The sequence below is a fragment of the Panthera tigris genome, chromosome X (assembly GCF_018350195.1).
Source record: "Panthera tigris isolate Pti1 chromosome X, P.tigris_Pti1_mat1.1, whole genome shotgun sequence".
In the NCBI taxonomy this organism is placed as follows: Eukaryota; Metazoa; Chordata; class Mammalia; order Carnivora; family Felidae; genus Panthera; species Panthera tigris.
Genome location: NC_056677.1, coordinates 42,838,907 through 42,853,248, shown reverse-complemented (window position 1 = coordinate 42,853,248; position 14,342 = coordinate 42,838,907). Strand labels below are relative to the sequence as shown.

The window sequence follows — 14,342 nt, the reverse complement described above, 5'->3', positions numbered from 1 at the left end:
AGATTTACTGAGTGAATTTTAGCACAGAAGAGAAACATACACTGCTCCTGGTAATTTATCTCTAACATATAATGGTGTCACATAAGGTGGTTTTCACTCACCCATAATTAAAGTCACTGGCAATGCAGGCACACTTTGAATATGTACACCTCAGTATATCAGCATATTCATGGTATGGGATGATCTGATTGAAAGATTTTGCTACTTTAACAGAGAATCAGGTTTTTTCCAATGATAGTGAACATCTGCAAGCATCACTGCACAGAATCTAGTGGACCACATCTAGAATAACACTTGTTTAACATTGTGTATGTTGCAAAGCACCTTAGCATATTTTACCCCATTTAATCTTCATGACAATCCTGGTAGGAAGGCAAGGCAATTATTACTCATTAAACAAAGATTCCATGAGCACGTAGTATGTTCTGCGTACTCTCTGTCAGGTAGCTGGGATGCAAAGATGAATGAGGCCCTCCCCTCATTCACTGTTGCCCTGCCCCATGCAATCTATCCCTGAAGCCCTAACACTGCACTTAGGATACTGAGTAACACGGCCTATAAACCCTGTGTTACCAGAGCCTTGCCCACCCTTCCAGTTCATCCCAATCCCCTGTATATCTCATTCACGATTGTCCAGCCACAATGGACCACCACACTGGGGAAGAATCCAGGTTCTTGCCACCTCAGGGATTTCCACTTCATTTCCTCTGCCTGGTATGCCCTTCCACCAGCTCTTCACCTAGATAGCTCCTATCCATCTTTTGGCCTCTACTGAACTTGTCACTTCATTCCAGACCCCTTCTCCCAATAAATTGTCTCACTTATTCTTTTTTTTAGAACTTTACTTCATATCATAATACTTCATACTGAAATGTTTGTGCATATGTTTGAATACCAGCTTCCCCACATGACTGCAAGGCTTAGGAGGGCAAGAATCATGGCTTTTGTGTTCACTGCTCTAACCCCAGCACCTACCCAATGCAGTGCCTGGCACACAGCAGACATGAAAACAAACGTACTGAACAAATACAGCCAATGCCCTCAAGACGTATACGAGAGAGTGGGGAAACACGCAAAGAAGGGAAAGGCTAATTTTACCAGAGGATGGGCAAGGTTTCAGGAAAGACTACAGAGAATAGAGGACCCTTAGCTGATGGCGGAAAGTAGACATTTGCTAGGAATACGATCTAGGCCATCAGGAGGGGACTGCAAGCAGAGAAGGGCAAGGGCTGTGCAGTGCATCTTAGACTTTTGGCTTTGATATCTGGGTGGATGGTGCACAGTCATTCAATGGAGAGAATGAGGCTCTATTATTATTATTTATTACCAGGGTACAGAACCCAAGGAAAAGAAGGCCTTGGCAGAAAATTGAAAATTCGGATGGCAGTGATTCCTCTGCCCACCTGCTTCTTACCACTCTTAAGCTATATAGGAAAAACCATGACTTCAACCTGAGAATATTCAGTGTTGAGCTGTAGGTGGCCGCAGGCCAGACCAGGGCAGTGGAGGGTGGTGTGAGGACCAGAAGACTCAGCACACACAGGGCCAGGAGAGCTCTCTACATCTGAACACCTTTTTTGACCAGAAGATGTCAATAATGTAATTTAATGTATGGAACTGTCAAATCACTATATTGTACACCTAAAACTAATATAACACTGTATGTTAACTAACTAGGATTAAAATAAAAACCTAAAACAAATAACAATAATAATAATAATAATAATAATAATGGAATTTAGTGTGCTTATCTTTTTGTAGGGAGGTGCAGAAGAAGGAAAGAAAAAGATTCAGTGTCCTGAGTATCTCACATGCTTGGTAATACCTACTTCATTTCCACCAGATAGTCCCTTTCCTGAATTTATTTCTAACTGCTCTATGTTGCAATTTCTGGGTTGCTCTTCATGGAAGTAGTCAGGGCAGAAATCCTAAATACATATAAGAAAATGCTACCTAATGCCTGAATGGTATCGGGTTGAAAAGCATCAAAATAAGCCATTACTTAAGGGAGTTACCTCATCCTATTAACTCCTCAACAGCTTCTCTGGTTGGGCCACAGGTCTATAACAGAAAGTAGGAAAAATAAGAAGAATCTGGCATTTGCTGCCACCCATAGTGAAACTTTCTAGTCCCCCCTCCCATCCTGCCACACACAGAACAGCATTACATGAAACAGGAAGCTTTGAATCATAATTCTGGTTAAAACATAACCTATAGTTTATTTCAAAAATGCCAACAGAGTGACAGGAAAAAAAAAAAAACACCTTGGAAGCCTCAGTGAAAAAACAATTCTTTGGGAGGAAAAAAACCCTAAACTTTTCAAAGTAGCAATAATGCATAGTAGGGAAAGACTAACGTTTAGCAGAAAATTATAAAACAGCCAAGCCTAGGGGAGGCAGTATAACTGCAGTAGGGCTAAAGAGGCAGACAGACTGGCAGAGAGAGCACACTAGGCAGCACTGATTATCAGTAGCCTGGGGCATCGTCCTGGCTCAAGGCACCATATGACAGCTGTGATACTCACAGTTTCCCTGGGCCTCAGTTTCCTCCTTTGTAAGATGAAATGTTTGAAATGGATCACCTTGAAAGATCCTTTCCTGTTTAAAAACATCCCTTTAAGGGGTGCCTGAGTAGCGCTGTCAGTTAAGCGTCCGACTGTTGGTTTCAGCTCAGGTCATGATCTCACGGTTTGTGAGTTCGAGCCCTGCATCGGGCTCTGTACTGATAGTGGAGAGTCTGCTTGGGATTCTCTCTCTCCTTCTCTCTACCATTCCCCTGCTCACTGTCTCTGTCTCAAAATAAATAAACTTAAAAAAAACTTTTTTTAAATCCCTTTAAGAATATATCGATTTTTTTTTCTGCTGCGATTATAATACAGTCAGAACAGCTACAACAGGTGAACATTTTGGTGATTCTCATTCTCATCTACAATCATGTGAGGCAAGTATTGTCATATACTTTTGCATATTTTAATAGCAAAGGTCAACATTTGTGAGTGCTTAACCTGTGCCAGGCAGTGTTCAAAGGCTATATATGTATTAACTCATTTCATCTTCCCAATAATCCCATGAGTAGGTACAATTATTATTAACCCATTTTGCCGATGAAGAGAGTGAGGCACAGTATATAAAATAACTTGCCTACAGGTAGCAGTGACAGCGAATACACAAACCCAGGGAGTCTGTCTCCAGAGACCGCACTTGACCCCTGATGAGACAATTGAGGCTTTCAGAGTTTAGGTACTTTGGCCACCACCTGGCAGGGCCAGGTTCAGATTCAGGTGTATCAGATTCCACGGTCCATGCTCCTTCCACAACTGTATGCTTGAGAAGGAATGGCTGGCTCTTAGAGAAACAGAAATCTTCTCAAAGATCATGTTTGTTTACCTCCTATTCATCCCCACCTCTTCTGCCCCACTGAGGAGTTGTAGAGGCAATAGTGAAAAGAGATGAAGAATTATTTTCTTGTACCTACCATAGTTGAGACACTATGCCAGATAAAGAAAAAAAAGGGGAGGGTGGGTGCTCTGCTTCCTTACTCCTGCTCTAACAACATGATTTTTGTTTAAGAGCCGTGCAGATACTAACGTTTTGGTCAACAGGCAGGAGCAGATGGCTCTTCCTAGATGATGGTGGTCCAACTATCAAGCCACACAGCTATCCAGATTTCACACCGAAACTCTGTCTCCAACTCACTAACTGTTTTGTGATGCTCCCCTGGCCCCAATGTGTTAGCTAAATCACCAGAGTGTTTACAGATACACTGTGATGTGCTAAGAAAAAAAAATCTGTAAGGTTGAAATGTACTTCCTTTAAATCTGAGTTTCTCGTTGCAACTAAGTTTTATTACAGTTTTCCTGTCTTATTTTCATGCTTATCCTGGCATTTTTGCCACCTCACCTCATTATGTAACCTCCACATGAGAGTAAGTGTAATTTCCCAATTTTTGCATAATCTCTCTGCCTGTCCCCACTCTCACTCCCAAAAGAGTTTCTGGAGTCAATAGGAGAGATGGCCAAAAATTACAAGAGGACTTGAGGAAGTATTAATAGCAAAAAAAAAAAAAAAAAAAGAAAGAAAGAAAGAAAGAAAGAAAGAAAGAAAGAAAGAGAAAAGAAAAACTGCTCTGACCAAACCCTTGGGGTCTTGGTTTCTTTTTTTTTTTTAATGTGGAGGAGGGGCAAGGGGTACAAAGTGACTGAAGCAGTTGTCCAGAAGCCCACACAATTCACTCCTTGTTGGTGGCACTATCATTGTGTATCTCATTTTCAAATAACTCATTTTTATTACAAAAGTAATACATATTCATCGTATAAAATTTGGAAAATAAAAGAATGAAAAGGGGAAAAAACAGAAAAGCATCCTACTGTCTGGAGATAGCCACTTTAACAACTTTGGTTCCTTTCCAGGGGCACCTGTGTGGCTCAATCAGTTAAGCGTCTGACTCAGGTCATGACCTCATGGTTCCTGAGTTTGACCCCTAAGTCAGGCTCTGTGCTGACAGCTCAAAACCTGGAGCCTGGAGCCTGCTTCGGATTCTGTGTTTCCCTCTTTCTCTGCCCCTCCCCCATTCATATATTCTCTCTCTCTCTCTCTCTCTCTCTCTCAAAAACAACTTTGGTTCCTTTCCTTCCATTCCATATTTATCATCACATCCACAGGTATATATGTAACATGTAAACACAGAGACACAAAGAATTGCACACTTAAATTACAAAGATGGAAATGGCATCATCCCATATACTCTCCCACTGTATCATAATGATTTTCCTCAGCATTGGTCTTCATATTTAATGGCCCCATATTTTACTATATGGACCTTCCATAATTTACTTACATTCCCCTACTATAGAAACTGTGTCTTCAGTTTTTCACTATTATAAACACAATAGCATATAAAAGCTATGCACATATATTGGATATTTCCTTCAGAAGTTACACTTTTCAAAAATTAGTGAGGAATCCATGTTATTTACAGAGAAATTGGAAGATACAAGTAAAAAAAAATAACAGTTACTAATAATAGTTACCACGTATTGACTACTTACCACATGCCAGCCACTGTGATTTTCTCATATTTATAACCAGCTTATATGTTAGCTCAATGGTTCCCAAACTTGTCTACACACCGAAGTCACCCAGGGAGCTTCAAAAACCCTGAGGGCTGCATCCAATCCCTAAGGACTGAGGATTCTAATCGACTGGGTGAGGCCTGGCCTTGGGAGGGTTTAAGAGATCCCCAGGTGACCCTACTGGGTGTTGGGAACTATTAGGTTTGTTGCTATTTTATCCCTCTCTTACTAACATGGAAGCTGAGGAACACTCAGGTAATAACTTCCCAACATTACCCAGCTGATAAGGCTAGGATTTCGATCTAACCCTAAGCCCAGAGCCCAGACTTTTTTCTTTTCTTTTTTAACTTTTTTATGTTTCTTTATTTTTTGAGAGAGTCAGAGCTTAAGCAGGGGAGGGGCAGAGAGAGAGGAAGAGAGAAATCCTAAGCAGGCTTCCCACTGTAACTGTTAGGAGATCATGACCTGAGCCGAAACCAAAAGTCGGACACTTAACCAAATGAGCCACCCAAGGGCCCCTCCCAGACTTTTCTTCCTATTTGAGTATAGCTGACACAAAATGTTACATTAGTTTCAGGTGTACATTACAGTGATTCCACAATTCTATACATTATGCTGTGCTCAACATAAGTGTAGTTACCATCTGTCACCATGCAATGCTATTACGATACCATTGACTATATTCCCTACAATGTACCTTTCATCCCCAGATCCCAGGCTTTTAACTACCGATAATCTGGGATATGATTCCCCCTGCCCACCATTCATATAACATCATATTATGAACCTATTATTTTTTTTAACATTTATACATTTTTGAGAGACAGAGTGTGAGCACAGGAGGGGCAGAAAGAGAGACACACACACACAGAATCGGAAGCAGGCTCCAGGCTCTGAGCTGTTAGCACAGAGCCTGATGCGAGCTTCAAATTCACAGACTACAAGATTATAACCCGAGCTGAAGTCAGACGCTTAACAAACTGAGCCACCCAGGCACCCCTGAACCTATTTCTATGTAGAACTCGGCACTAATCATTTTTAGGAATGATTATACATTTATAGGAATGATACATTTATAATCATTTGTAGGAGTGATATACTATTCCACTGTATTACTACATCAGAATGCAAGTGTTACCAATTTTTCCCACTATAGAAAATGCTGCCATGAATACCCTTATTGACACACTTTTGTGTACGTCCTTAATTACTTCCTTGGGATAAATTCAAAAAAAACAATGCTGGGTCAAAAGGTAAACGTGTTTTTTAAAGCTTTTGATAATGCCAAACGGACATTCCCACCAGAAGTGCAAGAGAATGCCTGCTTCCTCATGTCCTTACCAACACTGAGTTTTGTCATTCCTTTTATTTATTTATTTATTTATTTATTTATTTATTTATTTATATTTCTTTTAATGTTTATTTTTGAGAGAGAGAGAGACAGAGCATGAGCAGGGGAGGGACAGAAAAGGGAGACAAAGAATCTGAAGCAGGCTCCAGGCTCCAGCTATCAGCACAGAGCCTGACGCGGGACTCAAACCCATGAACCATGAGATCATGACCTAAGCTGAAGTTGGAGGCTTAACCAACTAAGCCACCCAGGCGCCCCTGTGATTCCTTTTTAATCTTTGTAAATTATATTGGAGAAAATGGTATGCCATCTTAAATCTCCTTTCTTTGACTACCACTGAGATAGAACATTTTTTCACATTTATTGGCCATTTAGATTTCTTCTTTTACGTATTTTCCTACTCCCAACCTTGGCACATTTTTCTAGTCAGATACTTGTATTTTTCTTATTGCTCTGAATAATGAGTCTTGTTGCAACTGCTTCCAGTTTTGTCATTAACTTCACGGGTTTTGCAGGATTTTAAATTTGCATATAGTTGATTATATTAATATTTTATTTATTACTTTACCTTTGATATTATGCATACAAATACCTTCCCTACCCCAACACTATATACTCTCCTATCATCTCTCTTTTTCAAAGTTTTCATTCTTTAATGTAGCAGTGTACATGTAATCCAAAAAGGATTACACATCAGAACTGCTTACAGAGTTTTGTTTTTTTGTTTTTTGGGTTTTTTTTTAATGTGCAGGTCCTAAGACTGAATTCCAATTTGGGGAGTCTGAGACCTGAGTAGGAATAGTTTTTAAAGCACCCTGGACAACTCTGATGCACCCTCTCCTTTATTAAGAAACAGTAGTTTAATCTTCTAAATTTATATTGGTGTCATTTTTTTCCAAATTACTTCAGCACATTTGTTAAATAAATGATTTTATGAATTTGAAATGCTACCTTTATCCTAGTTGGCAAGCTCCATGAGAGTAGAGACCATACCTATTTTTACTAACCATTGCACCTCTAGGGCTCAACACTGTGCCTGGTGCAAAACTGGTACCTAATAAATGATAATTGGGGAGCGCCTGGGTGGCTCAGTCAGTTAAGCATCCGACTTTGGCTCAGGTCATAATCTTATGGTTCTTGGGTTCCAGCCCCACATTGGGCTCTGTGCTGACAGCTCAGAGCCTGGAACCTGCTTCGGGTTCTGTCTCCCTTTCTCTCTGTTCCTCCCCTGCTCATGCTCACTTGCTCTCTCTCTCGCTCAAAAATAAACATTAAAAAATTTTTAATGATAATTGAATAAATAATACCTGACAATATGTGTCCAACCTCATCTAACCCCAAACTGACTAGTTCTCTTGTCAATAACTTCTTGACAATTAGATCAATAAATCTGATGGTATTAATGATGACCCTGAGTTATCAAAAATACTAAATTATGCCCAGGAGGCTATGTTTAAAGCGGCCAGGAAATATGTTACAGGGCTTCATCAAATGAAGTCAAAATAATAATGTTGGCCATGTTTGAGGGGTATGGGAGTTCTGATAAAACTCTCTGTGGAGGAACTAGATACCACTGACCCAAGAGACTAAGGAGGATTGGCTTCTTCTAGCTCTTAGAGTTCCTTAACTACCTCCAGAAACTGACTCCAAGCTTCCTTGAGCTGAGGATAGACCCACCCATTCCCTCCTCCGAGCCCACGGAAAAACTGGAATAGGGAACCAGGACACCTGGGTTTTAGTCCTGTCACCAGCATCAACCTGTTTGAGCATGGGCATGTCACTTCACTTCTAGGGGTTGGGCTAGATGTTTTCTAAGGATCTCTTCAGATCTAAGCCTCTACCTAAAGACTCAAACAGACTACCACAGGGTAGGGCTTCCAAGGACAACCTGAAATTCCCTCAACAGAACAGGGTCCCAGGGTCACCCCAGGATATAGCAAAGTAATAGTGACAACAATAATGGTGGTTGTATAAGTAGTAGCAGTAGTAACAGTAGTAACAACAGCAGCTACTGATAAATTTTAATGAGCATGTATTATATGCTGGGCAATATTCTAAATGTCTTACTAATAATAAAGGCACACATTTACATGGCACGTACTATGTCCTAAGTGCTTTGTATATATTAATCTTCAAAATGACCCTTTAAGGTGAGTTCTATTATTATCCTCATTTTACAGAGGAGGAAACTGAGACACAGAGAGGGTAAGGGACTTGCCCCAGGTCTCACAGCTACCAAGTGATGGACCCATCAGAGTTGAACCCAAATCTGTATTTTTAACTATTCTACCATAGTGCCAGCCAAACTATCATTGTCACTATTGCTTGTCACTTTAGATGTTGCACATAAAAAAAAATAAGTTGCAATTACTTATATGGAATACTCCCCTATTCACTAATGCTAAGAAAATTTGGTTTTACTCCAATGTCATTTTAAGCAGATCCGATTTTAGGGCCTGAGAGAACAAAATATATGATTAAGAAAATACGACAGGGGCAAAAAATATATTTGACAGGGATACCTAGGTGGCTCAGTCCGTTAAGTGTCTGACTCTTGATTTGGTCCCAGTTATGATCTCACAGTACATGTGATTGAGCCCTACATCAAGCTCCATTTGCTGAGAGCACAGAACCTGCTTGGGGCTCTCTCTCTCCCTCTCTCTCTGCCCCTCCTGGCTCACACATTCTCACTCTATCATTCTCTCTCAAAATAAATAAACTTTAAAAAAGAAGAAACTATGACATTTTATTAAGAATTGGTATTCACTAGAACGTTTTTATTAGAAAATAAATAAATCATTAACTACTAATGGTGTTTCCACTAAAGAGAAAAAACACAAGCTCTTTATGCATCATTAGGAACAAAACTTTAGATCCCCACCTTCACAAACTTCCAGCACCACCTTTTAATCATGAACCTAACAGCCCATAGGTGTCTCAAGCAAAAGAAGCCAAACCAAAGTCAGTACACTAACTCCCCACCATCCATCCCCATATGCTCTTCTCACATCTTCCCGAGGCTAGGTCCCCAATCTCGGGGACTGGCACCACCCGCCGCAAGCACCCAAACTGGGTGTCAACCCGGGCCCTGTTCCCCCCACATCTGGTCACAGAACATTTGTAGAATTCACCCTGTGCTCTCTATCCTTGCTGCCCCCGCTTCTGCTCAGACTCCCAACTCCTTCCCTCAAGTGCTCTACCAGAAACCTCCCAACCAGCTCCCAACCAGCTCTTGGCTTTCTTTCTCTCCAGCTCCAACTCCACCTCAACACTGCGGCCAAAGTAATTTTTCTGAAACAAAATCTGATTATGTTACTTCCCTGTTTAGAATCTTTGTCTCCCGGATAAAGTGTAAAATCCTTCCTAGAACATACAAGGTCCTTTATTATCTGGCCTCCAACTACCTTCCCAGCTTCATCCGAGGTCGTGGCCCACACATCTCACACGAGGCAAACGGAGCAACTTGGAAGTTCCCAAACAGTGCTTCTCTGTCTGCCCAGAATGCAATTCTCTCATTCGCCCATCTGGCAAACTCCCACTCATTTTTTTTTTAGACCAGCTCAAAACTCAGAATTCATCATGCCTTTCTCTGGGCTTCCATCACATTTTGCACCTCTCCCTATTCTAACACTTAATTTAACCTAACACAATCATTTGTCTATATGTCTGCCTTTCCCATAAGAGAAGGAACCCTCTAGGGCTCTGTGTCTTATTCACCTCTGTATTATGTTTGTTGAATGAAAGAATACCTCGCGATTTAAACAAGAATTTCCAAACTGCTCCTGATAAACGTCCAAAGCGAGTGATACAAGCCAATTCCCATTTCAACAAACATCTTCAAAGTAACAATCCTCATACATCAAAAATACATGTTGCATTTGTGTGCCTTCGTATTTGAAGCCATAACCAACAGGAGAAAGTTTTAACAGATACATTAGCAACCAACAAACCTACCTGATGAATACCTATATCTATATAACTTCTTGCATTCGACTCCAAGTGGTTCTTAACCTTTTCTGGGTCACAGACCAGTCTGGGTAGTGTTTGTCTATCATTTCTTAAACCCACACTCCTTTTTGAAAAACATAAAAATCCCCACACAGCCCCAGAAATTCTGATACTCCCCCAAGGACACGACCCTGAACCCCACCAAAAATAAAAAATAACTTTGCAGGTGGTAGGAATTCCTAGGTTCACAAGAGATGTAAATCCATCAGGTAAGACACCACCGTTGAGTTTTGCTCTTGGGTAGTTCATACTATTAAAACGGGCATTTCCTTCCATCACCAAATATAAACACTATAACATTAAATATGCTTTAAAGTCTTTACGGGGAAGAGGAAGCCAGGGAGGTGCTGACATCTGTCTCCCCCACCATTGAGAACCTTATGATAAGGAATTTGCAAGAAACAAATAAAAAACACAAATATGAAAAAAAAATCCTGTTTCCTCACACATAACCCCTACAAGCACATGTTCGAAAGAAGGGAGTTCTTTCAAAAGGCTTCTGGCATTACATTTTCTTGCTACCACCGTCCCCCTACCTCTCCACCCCTGCTTTAAAATAGGTGAAACTTCTAGGTAGCAGCAACTTCTTTTTAATTTTATTTTTTATTTTTTAAAGTTTACATCCAAATTAGTTAGCATATAGTGAAACAGTGATTTCAGGAGATCATTCCTTAATGCCCCTTACCCATTTAGCCCATCCGCCCTCCCACAACCCCTCCAGCAACCCTCAGTTTGTTCTCCATATTTATGAGTCTCTTCTGTTTTGTGCTCCTCCGTTTTTATATTATTTTTGTTTTGCTTCCCTTATGTTCACCTGATCTTCTTTTAAATTAATATACTTTTGTCTTTGTGGAGACAAAGGGTTAAAGAAAGGGCCGGTTGGCTGCCTGCCACCAGCTTGGGGGGTTGGGTTGGGATGGAGGAAAAACCAGTTAGAGAAATAAGTTCTGATTTCTTACCCTGCCACATGGCCATCTTCAGCTTTTCTTCTCCCACGCTGGGGTCACACACTTGGTTTCCCAAAGCCCTCCAGTTTTATAAGAAGGCTTGAATGGGATGTAGACAGACCAGCCGCTGTGTGGCCTTGTTTTCTGCAAGAAGTTCAAGCCCTCAACCTGAAAATGTGAATAGCAAAATGAATATCTAAATGAAAAAAAAATTCAAATCTTTAAGAATTACCTCCTGTCCCTCTTTGAACCTCTCCTTCAAAGACATGCAGACATGGGTAGTGCCGAGGTTTTCCCAGCAAAGTACTGCTTTAGAAAGATAGAATGGTAAGATCCAGAGTCAGTTACTATTGCCACTGAGTGCTGTCCAACTCTGCGTGAATCACTGGATCTTCAGTAAATGGGTTTCAGAATCTCAAAGGATGCGTGGTTGGATGAGATAACCATTAAATGTCTTCCCTATATTCACATTCCACAGTTTGGGGAATGAAGAACAGCATAATATCTATTGCCCTCTCCTACCACCCGCCCCAGCACCCAACTTGCCATTTAAAACTTAGTAGAAAGGAGAACAACTTTTGTAATATTTAAAGTTTTAAAATAGATCCTGTATAGGAACGGAGAAGCAAGCAAGCATAATAAAAAGTTAAGAGCAATGCCCTTTGGGTCATGGTTCTTTCTCTCTGCTTCACTATACTTCCCCACACTTTGCCAATGTCCTAAAAGAAGCACATATTGCTTTTATAATCAGGGGTAAGAAGAAGAAAAGAAAAAAAATAAAAATAAAATACTAATTTAAGTACTACCAATTAATTCAGCTAATTCCTAAACTTAAAAAGTCAAATTCGGTCTTAGGACAATACTATTTGCAAGGATATGAAAGGAGCTAGGAATCAGAGGGACAAAAACATAATGTCTGACTACTTCGTTTGATTAAGGGGCTTAATATATTAAACGCTGTGCTGCCCATTTAAACCAGTTCTTAATAAATTGGTCTTCCTTATTTAGCACCCAAGTCATCAGCTTTTTCTAAGCAAAAGACCTCAAGTTTTTGACTTGGTCAACATGAAAGTAGGTTGCTATTTCCATAGCTTTTACACAAGCAGCACCTCCACCTGCGAAATGAAAGCTCTAATGCATGCGTGAAGACTAATACGAACTTGAGAGTCATCATTTGGGTCTTCCTTGATGACTTTTGTTTAAGGAAAAGAGCGTAAATGTGGACACTAGCCCCAACAGCACCAATAGAGGGGGGGAACCAATGCTTTGGATAAGCAAAGGTTTGCGAAAGTCCAAGAAAACTTAGGAAGTCCCAAGTCCAAGGATGAATTCACCAGGAAAAAGCGCTCTGATGACTTGTCTAGAACCCCGGACAGTTTGTTTTGGTTTGCTCTTTTCTTTTTCTTTCTTTCTTTCTTTCTTTCTTTCTTTCTTTCTTTCTTTCTTTCTTTCTTTCTTTCTTTCTTTCTTTCTTTCTTTCTTTCTTTCTTCTTTCTTTCTTTCTTTCTTTCTTTCTTTCTTTCTTTCTTTCTTTCTCTCTCTCTCTCTCTCTCTCTCTCTTATTTCGCGTTAAGTAGTGGTCCGCGCCTCGTGGGACCAGGAGAAATTTAACATCTCTGAAGTCAAACCCGGGTAGTTGCTAATAAATGTATGAAGTTTATGTAAAGCAGATTCTTACTGGCTTTTTATGCTCCACACTTCAGGATTTCCCTCACTTACTCGGGGTAGCTTACACTGACGTTATCACACGGGCACACGAACAATTTCGCTTAGCACTCCAGGAAACTGATTTGCTCTGAAATGTTAAGAAACGTAAACGTGCATCAATGTGAAGGTAAAGCTTTCCCCTTCAGGGTGAAGGCGCTCAAGCGCAAGCCTGGAATGTCTGGAGAGAACCAGCCACCCGCGCTAAGTGGGAAAAAGGAAAACTTGCCACAACGACTTTTCTGAGAGTCTGCAGTCCACTTCGCTAAGACCCACACCAACCTGCGAGTCCAGAGCGGGAGGAAGAACAGCGGGGCCTCGAAAGAGCTTCACCAGCCAAAACCACTCTGCCCCAGTCCTGGAAAGGGGACGCCTGCAGCCAGCCTCCCCCCACCTCCCCCCCATTCAAAAGCGGGACGGGCTTGGCGCCGCTCCGCGAGAAAACTTCGCTGGGACAGCACAAGGACCCTGGCTCAGAGAATAGGGCAGGGCTCCCGGGAAGATGCCGCCCTGCACTGGCTGGAACTAGCCGGTCTAACTCCTCCGAGTGCCAGGCGGCGGCGTCCGGGCAAGGGGAACCCCCCTCTCCGGGGGACCGAGCCATCGGGGGAGCGCTTCCCCTGTGTCGCTGCGCCCAGGGGGTGCTCCGCGGGTGGGCCGGGGGCCAGAGGCCCGCCATGGACCTGTTGGGGAAGCGACAGCCCATCTGTCTTTACCTGTCGCCGAGGTCAGGGGCGGCGGAGCCCGTCTCGGCCGCCGGCGGGCCGAGCGCTCAGTCGGCTCTGGCGTCCAGTACACCAAGCCGAGCTAGCGCCCCACGTAGCCGGCAGAGCTTCATTCACAGCCCAGACGGGAGGAGGGGGAGCGGAGCGGGCGCGCGGCTCATGTGACAGGCGCCTCACAAGTATCGGCCAAACACAGCCAAAGTCTGCGCTTGCGCGCCCTACCCGGCCTTCTCCCGGCACCTCGGCCCTGGCGGGGCGGGGGTGAGGCGAGGTGGGAAGGAGGCCGGGCGGAGAAAGCGACGTAGGAGGAGTTTCTGCGTGCGCAACCGCAGTAAGTCGGCCCTGCTCGCTGCCATATTTAATGAGGACTGGGCGGGCCCTAACCCCGTGTTGGGCGTGCCGATTGCTTTTGAAAAAGAAATGCTCCCATTATGCTTCACTGTTAATAACCTGGAGTACGATTCTTTGGGGTTTTGTCCTTAGAATGAAACTGTTTATGCGGAGCTTCTGGCCGACAGAATAGCTAGTAGTAATCT

General features: G+C 42.2%; 1 protein-coding gene across 3 annotated transcripts in view; it reads right to left on the bottom strand.

Moving 5' to 3' along the window:
* Positions 1-13,992, bottom strand: part of CLCN5 (chloride voltage-gated channel 5) — a 180,385-nt gene extending 166,393 nt beyond the window's left edge. Inside the window, exons 1-3 of one of the 3 annotated variants that reach the window (XM_042974411.1) lie at positions 13,798-13,992; positions 13,056-13,172; positions 11,390-11,545 (exon numbers count right to left, since the gene is read on the bottom strand). In XM_042974411.1, the coding sequence (XP_042830345.1) occupies positions 11,390-11,405 (16 nt within the window). In that variant the 5' untranslated portion in view covers positions 11,406-11,545; positions 13,056-13,172; positions 13,798-13,992. Of the gene's footprint in view, positions 1-11,389; positions 11,546-13,055; positions 13,428-13,797 lie in introns of those variants that run through there. The other 2 variants (XM_042974412.1, XM_015541048.2) reach the window with 2 other exon arrangements.
* Positions 13,993-14,342: the final 350 nt, after the last annotated feature.